Genomic DNA, 16,240 nt, shown 5'->3' on the forward strand with positions numbered 1-16,240 from the left:
TACTCACGCTGTCGAGGTCAATGGTCAATATTGGACTTCTAAAATGTACATAATATATACTAAGGAAAACTTGGCACCAAAAATCTTTTCCAAAGGAATAGTAGACTACTTGTTTTATAATGGTCATGCAGTGGACATCAAGGTACTCACGCTGTCGAGGTCAATGGTCAATATTGGACTTCTAAAATGTACAAAATATATACTAAGGAAAACTTGGCACCAAAAATCTTTTCCAAAGGAATAGTAGACTACTTGTTTTATAATGGTCATGCAGTGGACATCAAGGTACTCACGCTGTCGAGGTCAATGGTCAATATTGGACTTCTAAAATGTACATAATATATACTAAGGAAAACTTGGCACCAAAAATCTTTTCCAAAGGAATAGTAGACTACTGGTTTTATAATGGTCATGTAGTGGACATCAAGGTACTCACGCTGTCGAGGTCAATGGTCAATATTGGACTTCTAAAATGTACATAATATATACTAAGGAAAACTTGGCACCAAAAATCTTTTCGAAAGGAATAGTAGACTACTTGTTTTATAATGGTCATGCAGTGGACATCAAGGTACTCACGCTGTCGAGGTCAATGGTCAATATTGGACTTCTAAAATGTACATAATATATACTAAGGAAAACTTGGCACCAAAAATCTTTTCCAAAGGAATAGTAGACTACTTGTTTTATAATGGTCATGCAGTGGACATCAAGGTACTCACGCTGTCGAGGTCAATGGTCAATATTGGACTTCTAAAATGTACATAATATATACTAAGGAAAACTTTGCATCAAAAATCTTTTCCAAAGGAATAGTAGACTACTTGTTTTATAATGGTCATGTAGTGGACATCAAGGTACTCACGCTGTCGAGGTCAATGGTCAATATTGGACTTTTAAAATGTACATAATATATACTAAGGAAAACTTGGCACCAAAAATCTTTTCCAAAGGAATAGTAGACTACTTGTTTTATAATGGTCATGCAGTGGACATCAAGGTACTCACGCTGTCGAGGTCAATGGTCAATATTGGACTTCTAAAATGTACATAATATATACTAAGGAAAACTTTGCATCAAAAATCTTTTCCAAAGGAATAGTAGACTACTTGTTTTATAATGGTCATGTAGTGGACATCAAGGTACTCACGCTGTCGAGGTCAATGGTCAATATTGGACTTCTAAAATGTACATAATATATACTAAGGAAAACTTGGCACCAAAAATCTTTTCCAAAGGAATAGTAGACTACTTGTTTTATAATGGTCATGTAGTGGACATCAAGGTACTCACGCTGTCGAGGTCAATGGTCAATATTGGACTTCTAAAATGTACAAAAATATATACTAAGGAAAACTTGGCACCAAAAATCTTTTCCAAAGGAATAGTAGACTACTTGTTTTATAATGGTCATGTAGTGGACATCAAGGTACTCACGCTGTCGAGGTCAATGGTCAATATTGGACTTCTAAAATGTACATAATATATACTAAGGAAAACTTGGCACCAAAAATCTTTTCCAAAGGAATAGTAGACTACTTGTTTTATAATGGTCATGCAGTGGACATCAAGGTACTCACGCTGTCGAGGTCAATGGTCAATATTGGACTTCTAAAATGTACATAATATATACTAAGGAAAACTTTGCATCAAAAATCTTTTCCAAAGGAATAGTAGACTACTTGTTTTATAATGGTCATGTAGTGGACATCAAGGTACTCACGCTGTCGAGGTCAATGGTCAATATTGGACTTTTAAAATGTACATAATATATACTAAGGAAAACTTGGCACCAAAAATCTTTTCCAAAGGAATAGTAGACTACTTGTTTTATAATGGTCATGCAGTGGACATCAAGGTACTCACGCTGTCGAGGTCAATGGTCAATATTGGACTTCTAAAATGTACATAATATATACTAAGGAAAACTTTGCATCAAAAATCTTTTCCAAAGGAATAGTAGACTACTTGTTTTATAATGGTCATGTAGTGGACATCAAGGTACTCACGCTGTCGAGGTCAATGGTCAATATTGGACTTCTAAAATGTACATAATATATACTAAGGAAAACTTGGCACCAAAAATCTTTTCCAAAGGAATAGTAGACTACTGGTTTTATAATGGTCATGTAGTGGACATGAAGGTACTTGAAAATGTCGAGGTCAATGGACACTATTGGACTTTAAGACAGTATCTATTCTAAGGAAAATATTACACCAAAATCTATTTTTTTTAAAATAATAATAAATAAAATAAATAAAATTCCCTTTATTCATCCCCATGGGGAAATTTGTCTTTAGGGTCTATTCCAAGGGAAGACTGGGATAACCCAGGCGTCAGCCGCAGAGCAGCGCCGCAAACTGAGCTAGGGCGAGGTGACTTGCTCAAGGCCGCACAACGTGGCGGGTGATCGAACTCTGTACCTTTTGGGTACGAAGCAAAGACCGTACCGCTGAGCCACGCTAGCCCATTTTACAGGGGAAAAGTATTCCACATGCTTCATATGTAGTGGACACCCACGTGACCATGTGATGGTCAATGAACAATATTTAAAAATCATCTTCAATAAGTAAAACATTGCACCAAAAATATATTCCTGGGGAAAAGTAAACCACATGTAATGAATGATGTGATGGACAAGCAATTGGCTGTGATGATCAATTAACAATTTTGGACTTTTAAAAATTAAATAGATTACATTTGTGGGGACCGTTACACCAAAAATCTCTGTATTTCAGGGGATGCTGAAAGGTAAGAAAAATGTAACGCACTTGGCTGGGCGAGGAACGCAAATTTGACAATACAAAGTATTTTATCAAGCAGAATTTATTATTTTATTTTTTTTCCATGTCAATATGACACTTATTTCGTCAAAAGTCTGAAATCCAATAATTCTTTTAAGAAATCTTGGGTTTCAAAATACGTTTTGAGATGTTTGGGATCATCATAATATTTCGTTACAAGCAAGTATGTAAAATAAATATTTTCTGGCCAAATTGCTTTTAAAAAGTGTTTTATAATTGTACGGCGGTAACGTGTATCAGTTGAGTAGTTTCTTGATGTGAGTTGAGTAAGCTCTGAAACTGTTAATAATATTGTTTATCAATAAATATTTGTACCAAAATTCAATTCCTTTAGAAACACGTATTCGGAGAGAACGAATGAATGTCTGGTAAGGAGAAGCGAGGGAGGTCATGGTAGCTCAGTTCGTAGAGCACTTGCTTTACGCGCGAAACGACCGAGATCGATCCCTGGTGAAATCGATATATATATATATATATATATATATATATATATATATATATATATATATATATATATATATATATAAGGGGTGTGTCTCATCACAAAACAAGTATTTTGATATTGTATGAAATAATTGTATTTTATCCGAATTTTCCTCCTTGTTAAGCGCTTTGTGTTTGTTCATTTTTGGCAAAGCTCCATATAAATGTGCTGTTCAATTATCATTTTGTTGAAATTGACAATCAACGCTTTATTTGATTCGATCTCAAATCATATTTATACTCCCCAAATCAAGACAAAGATCAAATTAAAATTAATATTCCATCTATTCTTTACCAGGGGGAAATTTGCCTTTAGAGTCTGTCCCAAGGAAAGACAATAATAACCGTTAGTTTGACATGCAGCGCCACAAAGTGAGCATGGCGAGGTGACTTGCTCAAGGCCACACATTGCTGAGGGGTATGCTGAGACCAGAACTCTATTCCACACATTGCTTAGGGGTATGCTGAGACCACAACTCTATTCCACACATTGCTGAGGGGTATGCTGAGACCAGAACTCTATTCCACACATTGCTGAGGGGTATGCTGAGACCAGAACTCTATTCCACACAGTGCTGAGGGGTATGCTGAGACCAGAACTCTATTCCACACATTGCCGAGGGGTATGCTGAGACCAGAACTCTATTCCACACATTGCTGAGGTGTATGCTGAGACCAGAACTCTATTCCACACAGTGCTGAGGTGTATGCTGAGACCACAACTCTATTCCACACATTGCCGAGGTGTATGCTGAGACCAGAACTCTATTCCACACATTGCCGAGGTGTATGCTGAGACCACAACTCTATTCCACACATTGCTGAGGTGTATGCTGAGACCAGAACTCTATTCCACACATTGCCGAGGTGTATGCTGAGACCAGAACTCTATTCCACACAGTGCTGAGGGGTATGCTGAGACCAGAACTCTATTCCACACATTGCTGAGGGGTATGCTGAGACCAGAACTCTATTCCACACATTGCTGAGGGGTATGCTGAGACCAGAACTCTATTCCACACATTGCTGAGGGGTATGCTGAGACCAGAACTCTATTCCACACATTGCTGAGGGGTATGCTGAGACGAGAACTCTATTCCACACATTGCCGAGGGGTATGCTGAGACCAGAACTCTATTCCACACATTGCTGAGGGGTATGCTGAGACCAGAACTCTATTCCACACAGTGCTGAGGGGTATGCTGAGACCAGAACTCTATTCCACACAGTGCTGAGGGGTATGCTGAGACCAGAACTCTATTCCACACATTGCTGAGGGGTATGCTGAGACGAGAACTCTATTCCACACAGTGCTGAGGGGTATGCTGAGACCAGAACTCTATTCCACACATTGCTGAGGGGTATGCTGAGACCAGAACTCTATTCCACACAGTGCTGAGGGGTATGCTGAGACCAGAACTCTATTCCACACATTGCTGAGGGGTATGCTGAGACCAGAACTCTATTCCACACAGTGCTGAGGGGTATGCTGAGACGAGAACTCTATTCCACACATTGCTGAGGGGTATGCTGAGACCAGAACTCTATTCCACACATTGCCGAGGGGTATGCTGAGACCAGAACTCTATTCCACACAGTGCTGAGGGGTATGCTGAGACGAGAACTCTATTCCACACATTGCTGAGGGGTATGCTGAGACCAGAACTCTATTCCACACATTGCCGAGGGGTATGCTGAGACCAGAACTCTATTCCACACATTGCTGAGGGGTATGCTGAGACCAGAACTCTATTCCAGACATTGCCGAGGGGTATGCTGAGACGAGAACTCTATTCCAGACATTGCTGAGGGGTATGCTGAGACCAGAACTCTATTCCACACATTGCCGAGGGGTATGCTGAGACCAGAACTCTATTCCACACATTGCCGAGGGGTATGCTGAGACCAGAACTCTATTCCAGACATTGCCGAGGGGTATGCTGAGACCAGAACTCTATTCCAGACATTGCTGAGGGGTATGCTGAGACCAGAACTCTATTCCACACATTGCCGAGGGGTATGCTGAGACCAGAACTCTATTCCACACATTGCCGAGGGGTATGCTGAGACCAGAACTCTATTCCAGACATTGCCGAGGGGTATGCTGAGACCAGAACTCTATTCCAGACATTGCCGAGGGGTATGCTGAGACCAGAACTCTATTCCACACATTGCCGAGGGGTATGCTGAGACCAGAACTCTATTCCAGACATTGCTGAGGGGTATGCTGAGACCAGAACTCTATTCCACACATTGCCGAGGGGTATGCTGAGACCAGAACTCTATTCCAGACATTGCCGAGGGGTATGCTGAGACCAGAACTCTATTCCACACATTGCCGAGGGGTATGCTGAGACCAGAACTCTATTCCACACATTGCCGAGGGGTATGCTGAGACCAGAACTCTATTCCACACAGTGCTGAGGGGTATGCTGAGACCAGAACTCTATTCCACACATTGCTGAGGGGTATGCTGAGACCAGAACTCTATTCCACACTGCCCCCACCATAAACGATTTGTAAACTAAATTAAAATCCCCTTTATTCATCCCGGAGGGGAAATTTGTCTTTAGGGTCTAATCCAAGGGAATACTGGAATAACCCAGGCGTTAGCCGCATTGCAGCGCGACAAACTGAGCTAGGGCGAGGTGACTTGTTCAAGGCCGAACAGCGCAGCGGGTATTCGAACTTGGTACCTTTCGGGTGAGACGCAGAGACCGTAACACTGAGCCACGCTGTCCCATAGCAACTAGAGATGCCTACTAAAAATGTCAGAAATTCATAGTTTCCAATAGAAAAAAACAAAAGTTACCATAAAAATACCTTCAGAAATTATAATTTGCCTTCAAAATGATACCCAAAAAAATCCAAAGTTCTAAATGTAAGGTCTCTGGGGTGGCACTCTATTTTTTAAAGTCAGATTTATTGAATCAAAGATACAGATGCAGTCAGTGCCAAAAATTCGTAAACTACTAATTTTGGTAATGATAGGCAGGTCTGCTTGCAGCCAACACTTTTGATATTACAGACTGAAAAAAATGATTTTAAAAATAACCGTCTTCACACAACAACAAATAGAATTAACCCTCTCCTTACCACCTACAGCAAAATCGTCACATTTGTTATGACACAATATACATTTTTTCTTATTCAGATTTATTTTGCATATCACAATGATCTTTGTTTAATCAATAAGAACATAAAGTTGCTTTGTAGAGAGATTGTTGAGTAAAAAATAATCAATTTTTCTGATGGGTAAGCCTGCCATTTGTGAAAATACTGAAAATGGTTGGTAAGGAGAGAGTTAAAACGGCAATTATAATAGATTTATTTTGAAATAAAAAGATAAATAACGGCATCGTACAATGTGTGTCGTCGCTAGGCATTCCATGAAGGAATATCTCATATAATATTCAATCCATCAAACCTCTGGTATGGTTATGGTAGGATTGGACGCTCAAGAGTTAACTCGGCTACGTTTATAAAATAAAGGTGTGATAAATAACCCCCCCCCCCCCCCAGAATATACTAGTTATTTTTTTAAAAGGAACAAATAACGATTTGTTTAAGATTATAGGAATAGAAAGATAATTTTTAATGAGATGAGTTTTCTTATATATGAAAAGTGATCACAGTTACAAATGAGAATATGTTGCATGGTACATTATTACGGCACCTATAAGGTGTTATGCTACATCAGCATAAAAGTGTCACGGTCACAGGGAATCCATATATCGGGACCAAGCACGTCTGTTCCTGGCTAGAGTCACAATTTCGTCAAAGGGCATAGAATCCAGCCCATGTAGTAGCCGACTCGTGGGGTTCCACATCCAGTCTGAAAATACTTGCACGTCAAGCTCCGAGCTTGATACATTCTTGACAACAATCTAACTGGCAAAGGTGACAATGGAAGCGTCCTGCGTCTTGATGGCGAAAAAAAAATTATGAAGTGTTCAACAAAGTCCCGAAAGTAAGATATATAAATCTCGAAATTATAGACAACATGAGGAGTGGGGTAGTGTGGCAGTCGAAGCGTATGTTCTTGAGAGAAGTGAGTAATAAAGATAAAGTCAATCAGCTTTTTATAATAAGCGGCTACGTGGCATAGGTTGAAGGAAAAGTATTCACTAATTTGAAATGAATAGGCTTCAACAGTCATGACGCACTTCCCTCGTAATGACGCATCGTAACTTAGCAACTGGTTCTAAATTATCGGAACAATGGCGGATGCCCTTATAAAATACTTCTCCGATGAGCATAAAAGTGTATCCAGAGGAGAAAAACATTATAAATATGATCATATTTTGACATTTATACATTCTGATCACATGACATATGGAAAGTTCTAACCAGCATGAAGAATAAAAAGTATCAATTTTCTTTTCTTTTTATTTTTTTTGAAACCACTCTGTTCGACGTTGCTGGGCAACGTGACATCAGACTATTGAATCCAATTCAAAGAGAAGGCGATTAAAGGAATGATATAATCTAATATTAGAAGGTAAAGTTTTTCTAAGCCTTCCGAAATAAATCTGGAGTGAGATGAATTCCGTTCTTATGTTTGTATTTCTAAACTAAAAATTTAGAAAAATAAAGGCGACTCATTTTTATGTGACACCCCGATCCACTTTTAAAATATACTCTTTAACCATTATGGAAAAGATAGATTTTACAAACGGAAATAAATGGACTATCATGTTACTATAGCATTAATCCATTGTTATGGTAACATGATAGTCCATTTATTTCCGAAAGGACTCTGCTGACCCGATGACGTCTTCGCCAAACAAGCAGCTTCGAATTGCGTCGTGGAACGTTCGCACCGTGTATGAAAGAAGCTGATATATAGATAAGTGGTAAGACCTGGAATGAGATAAAAAAGTTAGCTCGGGATAGAGAAGGATGGAAACTGTTTGTCTGTGGCCTATACCCTGACCCAGGGTGAAAAAGGCAATGATGATGATGATGATGGTTTGTGCAAAAATATAATTGTCTTTATTAACTAGACATAAAAATGTTTATTATAAAGTAGATATGATAAATGACTTACAATTGCAATGAATGGTTGTGATAACAAACCATTGTGATGAACAATAGTGATGATAATAAAGTATGAATTAAGTCAATGATTCGATGGTGATGTATTGAATGAAATGAACGACTTTCTAAATGAAATATTGACATAATCATTATTAATTATCAATGGGGAAAAATTTATAATAAAATCCATTTAAAAAATGTCCAACACATGAATGACTCCGACTGAAGAAATGGAGGGCATAGAAACAATTGTGTCGGCGAAAAATATATGAGTGATTTAAAGTATTATTATATTAGCTCTAACCAACATTATCAAGCACTCTCGTACCTACAAGTACCCACCAACACTCATATATATATATATATATATATATATATATATATATATATATATATATATATATATGTCTAAACAATGTTGTCTTTTACATTGAATTTGGCTTCAGATAGTGACAATGGACATCGTGGTTTGTTTTGTGTAGTGATTTGTTTTAAATACATTTTGTCATATTACTGTTACGGGTAACCACTTACATATTATGCGAGTCTTAAATATAAAGGAGTCCACAAGCCGTCATATTATATTGAGTGATAGAATAACCCGGGATTGTTTCGTAATCCTACTGTTGTCACACTCTAGTGTCTTTGCGAATAAATGTACACAAACTAACGAATTACACACATCGGCTTTTCGTAGTAACACAGTTTAAAGTATACGCGATTGACACATTGCTTTGGACACGAGTCAGAATAATTCCGCATTGTATTGACACATTGCTTTAAAAAATATAACAACAGAAGGCGTCGATTTCAATATTCATAATACATTGAAATAAAAGTGAGAGAATGAAAAAAAAAAGAAATAGAACAATTAATACCATTAAGTGTAAATTATTAATACAGTCAATAACAATATCTTGACAATTTATATAAAATATCGTAACTAATTTATCACAACATCGAAGCATATGAAAAATACTTCAGTCTTGGAAAGAATATTTTCATGATGTGAAGATAAAATAAAAGAAAAAAAAAGAAGGAATAATCTGTAAAGAGGAAAAAGAAGAAAGAATACGTAAAGAAAAAAAATGAAGAAAGAATACGTAAAGAAGAACTGCAAGAAAAAGTACGTAAATAAGAAAAAGAAAATGAAGAAGAAATACGCTGGGAAAAGCGAAAGGAAAGAGCCCAAGAAAGGAAACTTAAAAGACAGATGGCTCTAGCAGAAGAAGAAATCAAAAGGACCCAAATGATTCTGAAAATTGAAAAGAAACAAAAACCTGTCATGAAATGGGGATGATTTCCTATTGAAAATCCCCCGAATGCCAATTTACGATGAACGCAACAGGAATTATCCAAGTTGTCCAACGCAAGCAAATTGGGGGTTAATAATCTTTCTCATAGAAAACAAAAACCAAAAGTGCCTGAAACGGAGCTAGAACCTAATATATAACTTTCTTACATTTCTACTGAACAGGTTCTTGTGCGGCTTTGTTATCTCGTGGTTGGACACTCGTCTTTGGATCAAAACGTCCTGGGATCGAGTTTCGCTGTGAGCGGCTCATGGTTGAGTCTTTGAGGCGTAAAATGAGTAAACAGTGTTGTTTCTGTCCGAAAAAAAAATGTACTATCGCACAAACATGCGTCCTGCCTAGTCCTACATGTTAAGTGTTGCTGTTGGTTAGGGGGCCTTTGTAAAGCAGTTTGAGGACGTTCAATGGATATCGCACTGTATAAATACTCGAGTTTGCTCGAGTTTTGACCTGGATCAGTATATGGTGTGGTATCGGCAACTCAGAAGCATCTATCTTGTATTGTAACTAAGTAAAGCGATATATAATGTGTACAGGTCTTGAATGGGTGACAATAATCGAAAACTCTGGTCCCGGCGTTGTATCATGAGTAAATTACTTGTATAGGGAATGCGATTAGCGGAGAGTAGCGTCCCTTGATTGGACGTCACCTTACAGAGAGAACGTCAAAATGGTTTTGCGCATGCGTCTCTCTCGTCCTCGCTTTCGGTGAAGAGTCTCATGCCGCTTTCACCGGAAGCGAGGACGAGAGACGCATGCGCACAACCAACATGACGTTCTCTTTCTTATAACTTTTCCGCCGGTGACGTCCAATCAAGGGACGCTACTCTTCTGCTAATCTCATTCCCTATAGGCACTGCCCCACTCAGTGCAGACGTGAGTGATTTGGCCATGTAGGACACTGTAGGAAATCGGAAATTCTGTGCGACAGCAAGTGCCTCCTGGGGGAACATATAAACCATTTTGAAGGGCATTGATAATGTTGTCATGGCAATATCCACCAAACGTCCTCAAAGCGCTTTACAGAGAGTCCCCGACCAACAGCAACACGTAACATGTTAAACAAGATATGACGCCCTGTTAGGCGATATTACCATTTTTTCCGACAGAGATAACGCTGTTAACGGCCAGGTACTCATTTTACACATGAGAATGGTGAGAGAATGTGAGTAAAAAGACTTTTCCAATGACTCGAGGCTTGGCTCCAGGATCTTCCGATCCGAAAGCGAGTGTCATACCACTAGCCCACATAGCCGCACAATCACCACACATTTTGAAGTGCCCCGCAACAGCAACCCCAGGCGGCTACCAAATGGTTCATGAGGCGGCCAGTGCTTTCGCGGATTGGGTGAAACGAAACAACGTGGAGTTGCAGCCATACGAAACTACTACTACCACACATTTACATTTCATGAATAACTGCAGGTACAGTTTGTGTTTAATCATACTAAGACAAATAGTATCAAAAACAAAGTCAGACCAACAACAAGCATATACACTACGATAAATAAAGACCTCAAGCGCCTAGATGACACACAAGAACTGAGATTCGAAAAGGCTTTAGAACACCTGAGATCCATCGCAGCGGACCGTCATCAGTGGAAAGAACTCACTCAGCAAATCAGAGAAGCTGCCAAAGGGTCCTTGTCCGAAGATTTGGAGGCTATCGGCAATAAGTCAAGAAAGTCAAGATAAATAGCAAAGGTCAATTATAATGAAAACTTCAATTCCATTAATAACCAAAACAGATTATGTGGACGTTTCGGGTTTCCCCTTTGTCAACAAAACGTGATGGGTGGAAACATTGAAGATGAATAAAATGTCAACAAAACACGATGAATGAAACATGAAAGACGAATGTGAGATGTAAAAAAAGAACACCATCCTCTCGTCTCTTTGTTATCTTTTGTGTTTCATTCATGGTGTTTTGTTTACAAAGGGGGAACTCCGACACGTCAGCATCATCCGTCTTCATTAATTAAACGGAATCTTCCCCACTATTTGACTATTGCTATTTATTTCTTCGAGCTTTAATTCTCTCCTTACCAGCCATTTTCAGGATTTTCCCCAAAACGTCACACCCAACTAACACAAAGATAGATTTGTTATCACTCAAACACAATAGCAGCAAAGTTCTTGCCATACATAATTTCTTTAGCAAAACATGCTCTACATTACACTGACACTGTTCATGATCTTTAAATTTTATGAAGTCTAAAAAAATTGAATAAGAAAAATGTTGGTTCTATCGTAACGAATGTGACGATTTTCCCATAGCTGGTAAAGAGAGGGTTAACTCTCTCCTTACCAGCCATTTTCAGGATTTTCCCCAAAACTTCACACCCAACTAACACAGAAATATATTTTTTATCACTCAAACACAATAGCAGTAAGTTCTTGACATACATAATTTCTTTAACAAAACATGCTCTACAACACACTGTTCATTTTCTTTACATTTTATGCTGTACAAGAGAAATTTGAATAAGAAAAAAATTGGTTGCATCGTAACGAATATGACGATTTTCCTATAGCTGGTAAGGAGAGGGTTAAGCACCAACATATTATATTCGCATGATAATAAGAAAAGTAACCAAGCTGATTCACACATCCCTTTGATGCCAAATCTTCATTAAAGAATTACTTCACAAGCATATCTGTAAATATTACGGTTACAGTCAATGTCGTGTAATAAATCTGTGTGATGTACAGAACGTGCGCAAACATTTTCGTCACCTTTTTCGTCTGGTTGATTTTTCCCCCAAGCCGAGTTCCACCACAAACTTCCTTCGCGAAACAGTTCCATATCAGCCCAATAGAATTTTCCAAGAATTTTTCGTAACCCAACCCAACAATTGCTATCGCATGCATCAATTAATATTTCCAATTTCTCTTTTGTTTTTGGCGTATACAACGTACCTCCAATTTGTGTGCATTCCTTTTCAGCAGTGAAGTAACCAAATCTATCTTTTGACACATATAAACAGACAGCCGTCCCATTTTTAGTTATGAGAGAATATCCTCTATGCTCATCACAATTCATGTTGTCCTTAACGTAAAATGCCCCAGATACAGATTGGGACAAGACTGTGTTGTTTCTGACGACGCCATACCCAGGATTACACGTTTTGGTGACCAGGTCATACTGGATACTGTTACATCCCGTGTATTTGGACAGACACTCTCGTAGACAATCCAGGCAGGTGGACACTCCCATTGTTTTCATTCTCAGTTCTTCTGATTGGCTCCTGACGAAGGCCAAAGATGTCGAGTTACCATCTCCGAATACGACCGGACCAGAAAACAGATGCAGGATAAGATATACGTAAAGGCAGAAACTAAAGGTACAAAATCCCATTTTGTTGTTTTTTTTCCCCACGATGTTTGGACTTCAAAACACAGCAAAACTTGTCCAATTTTAGTAGTTAGTTGTTTTTAAAATTTATTTTCGGCCTTTTTTTATTTGTTTGTTTTTTGTTTTTTTTTTTTTTTTGTTGTTGTTGCTCACCACATCTTAACAATTCACAATTCAAAGTTAAATTGACAGCAATTAGTTGTGTCTTCATCCCTAAGAGAAATGAGTCTTTTATCTCACTGGTAGCAACTCTTGGCTAAAGATCTCAACAAATAATATTTTCGGATTACATTTCTTTGCTTTAATTATGCCCATTTAGTTCACGTTTTTGCATAAATGTTAACATTTTGAGAGAGAAAGTAAGATTTATCTGTTTTGTTTTTACTGAAGATCGATATATCTCTACTATCATAAAAATAAAATCTAACTTTATAATTGGGAATATCTCCAGTCTAATTGTATGATAATCTTATAATTGAGACAGTTTAATTTACAGCCAAATTTAACAATAATAATATCAAATTACGTCTTTAATAGAGTTATCTACCAATACATCCTCCTACTAAAATATGATTACGGAGTGTAAAAGATGAGGATGGGTTATCCTTATGGACGACCAGCATAAATTTAGACAAGAAAATACAATGCCATTACTCTTTAATCAGAAGATCAATTACACAAGGCATGAATCCAGTCCTCCGAAACACCGGTTTTTACACCTCCAATGAGATTGGAACCAGTTTTGTTTGTTTTGTCTGTTTGTTTTTTATCACACTTTTATCCCTATTCAAATCTCATCAAGTGTCAAGCTCAATCCAGCCAAGAATATCTGTCGATGTAAGACACCGATTGGTCTTTGTTTAGAAATGTAGATAAACACGGAGATCACAAGTAGCTTACAGAGGGGAAAAAAGGTCTATCGATGTCTCGACGTTATACTAATGTCTATTCTTCAAGTATTAGTCGCAGAAAACTACAACTTCATCTGATCAATGAACTAAAAAGACGTGTAACTAATGAGAACTCGTTGTCTCTTCACGTCAACGCCCTCTGGGGGGGGGGGGGGGGGAATCAACTACTTTCATAGCGATCGATTTTGGAAAAGATAAAATCAACGAACTATGGTCAATATTTTACCGAGCGAGTCGCAATTTTGTTAAAGAGAATGAATGATTTTGAATTATACACGATTGCTTTTTTGGAATCACACGATGGATGCATTGTGATTAAAATAATCGCTTGCGCTCCGAGAATTTAAGAAAACTTCTTCAATATTTAACCATTTACATCAGAGGTTGTCGTAATGGCTACAGCGTTCTTAGCGTATCTAATTCTAGTATAAATAATTAAGCCGAATGCACGCCAGTGAATAACAAATTGCACATCAATCAATACGGCTATGTGGTCTAGTACTCGCTTTCCGATTAGAAGATCCTGGGTTCGAGCTTCGCTCGGCGCATAGTTAAGTCCTTGGAAAAGGCTCTTTACTTATATTCTCTCACCGTTCTTGTGTGTAAAATGAGTACCTGGCCGTTAGCGGCGTTGTTTCTGTCCTAAAAATATTGTAATATCGCCTAACAGGCGTCATGTCTCGTCCTAGATATTAAGTATTGCTGTTGTTCAGGACCCCTTGTAAAGCGTTTTGAGCGCGTTTAGTGGATATTTCGCTGTATAAAAGCTCAATTTTAGATATAAAAGCTCAATTTTAGAAAAACAAAGTAGCGTTTGAATTAAAAACAACATTGTAAAACTGTAAAAATCGGATCGATCGACAATGCAAGTCCAAACAAACAAAATCCTCTATTATTACACCCCCTTTATCAATGATTAAGAGCCGTTGCTAGGTTCCTTTATAGGTCCATAAAAGCACGCTTGTATAATATGGCACCGTAGCAACCAGGTCCAATCTACTGGTGTTTTTTTAAAGGCCTTGTACTCTTGTGACACAAAATGCAGACTGCAAACAAAGGGAAATAATCGATGATTATTTATTATAGGCCTTGGAAGGTCTATATCCGGGGTTACCTATTTCCAATATTGGTAAAATAAAAATGGTATTACAACACCCGAGTTGAATAATTTTCTATAAAAGCATCATTAAGAACATTAAATATGAAAATGTTTAAAAAGAATTTTTTTTTTTTAAGAAGTCGAGATTAGAAGAAGATTTTAGTGTAATAGGATTCAACAGTCGTGACGTCACTTCCCTCGTAATGATGCATAGTAACTTAGCAACTGGTTCTAAACGATCGGAACAAAGGCGGAAGCCCTTATGAACAACTTCTCCGACGAGCATAAAAGTGTATTCAGAGGAGAAAAAATATTATAAATCTGATCGTGTTTTGTGACTTTTATACATTCTGATCAGAAGACATTTGAAAAAGTTCTAGCCAGCATGAAGAATGAAAAGTACAGATTTTCTTTGTTTAGAACCAAGCTGCTCGTTGCTGGCGGACGTGATATCAGACTATTGAAACCTATTTTTAAAGCGTTAAAGACTCACATTCACGCGTTTCACTCCCCTTTGTTTGTATTATTTATGTGACATAACAAGTTATAGCGAATGAGATTAGCGGAAGAGTAGCGTCCCTTGATTGGACGTCACCCATAGTCTGTGACGTCACCGGCGGAAAAGTTATTAGAGAGTGAACGTCATGTTGTTTGTGCGCATGCGTCTCTCGTCCTCCCGGTGACGTCACAGACTATGGGTGACGTCCAATCAAGGGACGCTACTCTTCCGCTAATCTCATTCCCTATAGTGACCCAACTCAATACATGTTAAGTGGAGCAAGAATGCAATCAAATGGTTTGTCGATTATTGGCATTTTCTGTTAATTAAAGGTTCCATTAAATTATTGATGGTTCGCCCGTTACGATGCATCAACCAATCATAATATTTCCTGTCATTAACCCCGTTTCGTTCCCTTGACTATTTATTTACTGTATGAAAAGGCCTGAGATACCGCATAAGTACATGTCAAACACACAGTGGCCTGGCATGCTTACAGTATATGGTGGTGCCAGAATAAGAAGAAAATGACTTAAAACATGCTATATTTGTAAATACAAAAGAAAGAAAAAAAAATAAAGAAAAGACTTATTCAAAGAAGTTAGGGGCGGTATTTACATTTCTCAGTTTTATTTTTTCGTTCCACTTTCATGTATGTTGTCATCAAATTGTGTGATTTATTGGCGAAAGCCTAAGATTGAATAAACTTTGAACTAAACTATTATTTGTTAAAA

At 38.0% G+C, this 16,240-nt stretch overlaps 1 protein-coding gene across 1 annotated transcript; it reads right to left on the bottom strand.

Annotated features, from left to right (window-relative positions):
• Positions 1–12,124: 12,124 nt before the first annotated feature.
• Positions 12,125–13,975, bottom strand: LOC144959490 (uncharacterized). Its single transcript, XM_078892104.1, has one exon. It carries the CDS (start codon positions 12,998–13,000, stop codon positions 12,275–12,277), a length of 726 nt encoding a protein of 241 aa, XP_078748230.1. The 5' UTR covers positions 13,001–13,975; the 3' UTR covers positions 12,125–12,274.
• Positions 13,976–16,240: the final 2,265 nt, after the last annotated feature.

Source organism: Berghia stephanieae, chromosome 14 (genome assembly GCF_034508935.2).
Source record: "Berghia stephanieae isolate SIO BIC M18660-M18661 chromosome 14, UCSD_Bste_1.3, whole genome shotgun sequence".
In the NCBI taxonomy this organism is placed as follows: Eukaryota; Metazoa; Mollusca; class Gastropoda; order Nudibranchia; family Aeolidiidae; genus Berghia; species Berghia stephanieae.

Excerpts from the sequence above, each read along its gene's own strand:
- LOC144959490 (XM_078892104.1), bottom strand. The coding sequence starts at position 13,000 with ATGGGATTTTGTACCTTTAGTTTCTGCCTTTACGTATATCTTATCCTG.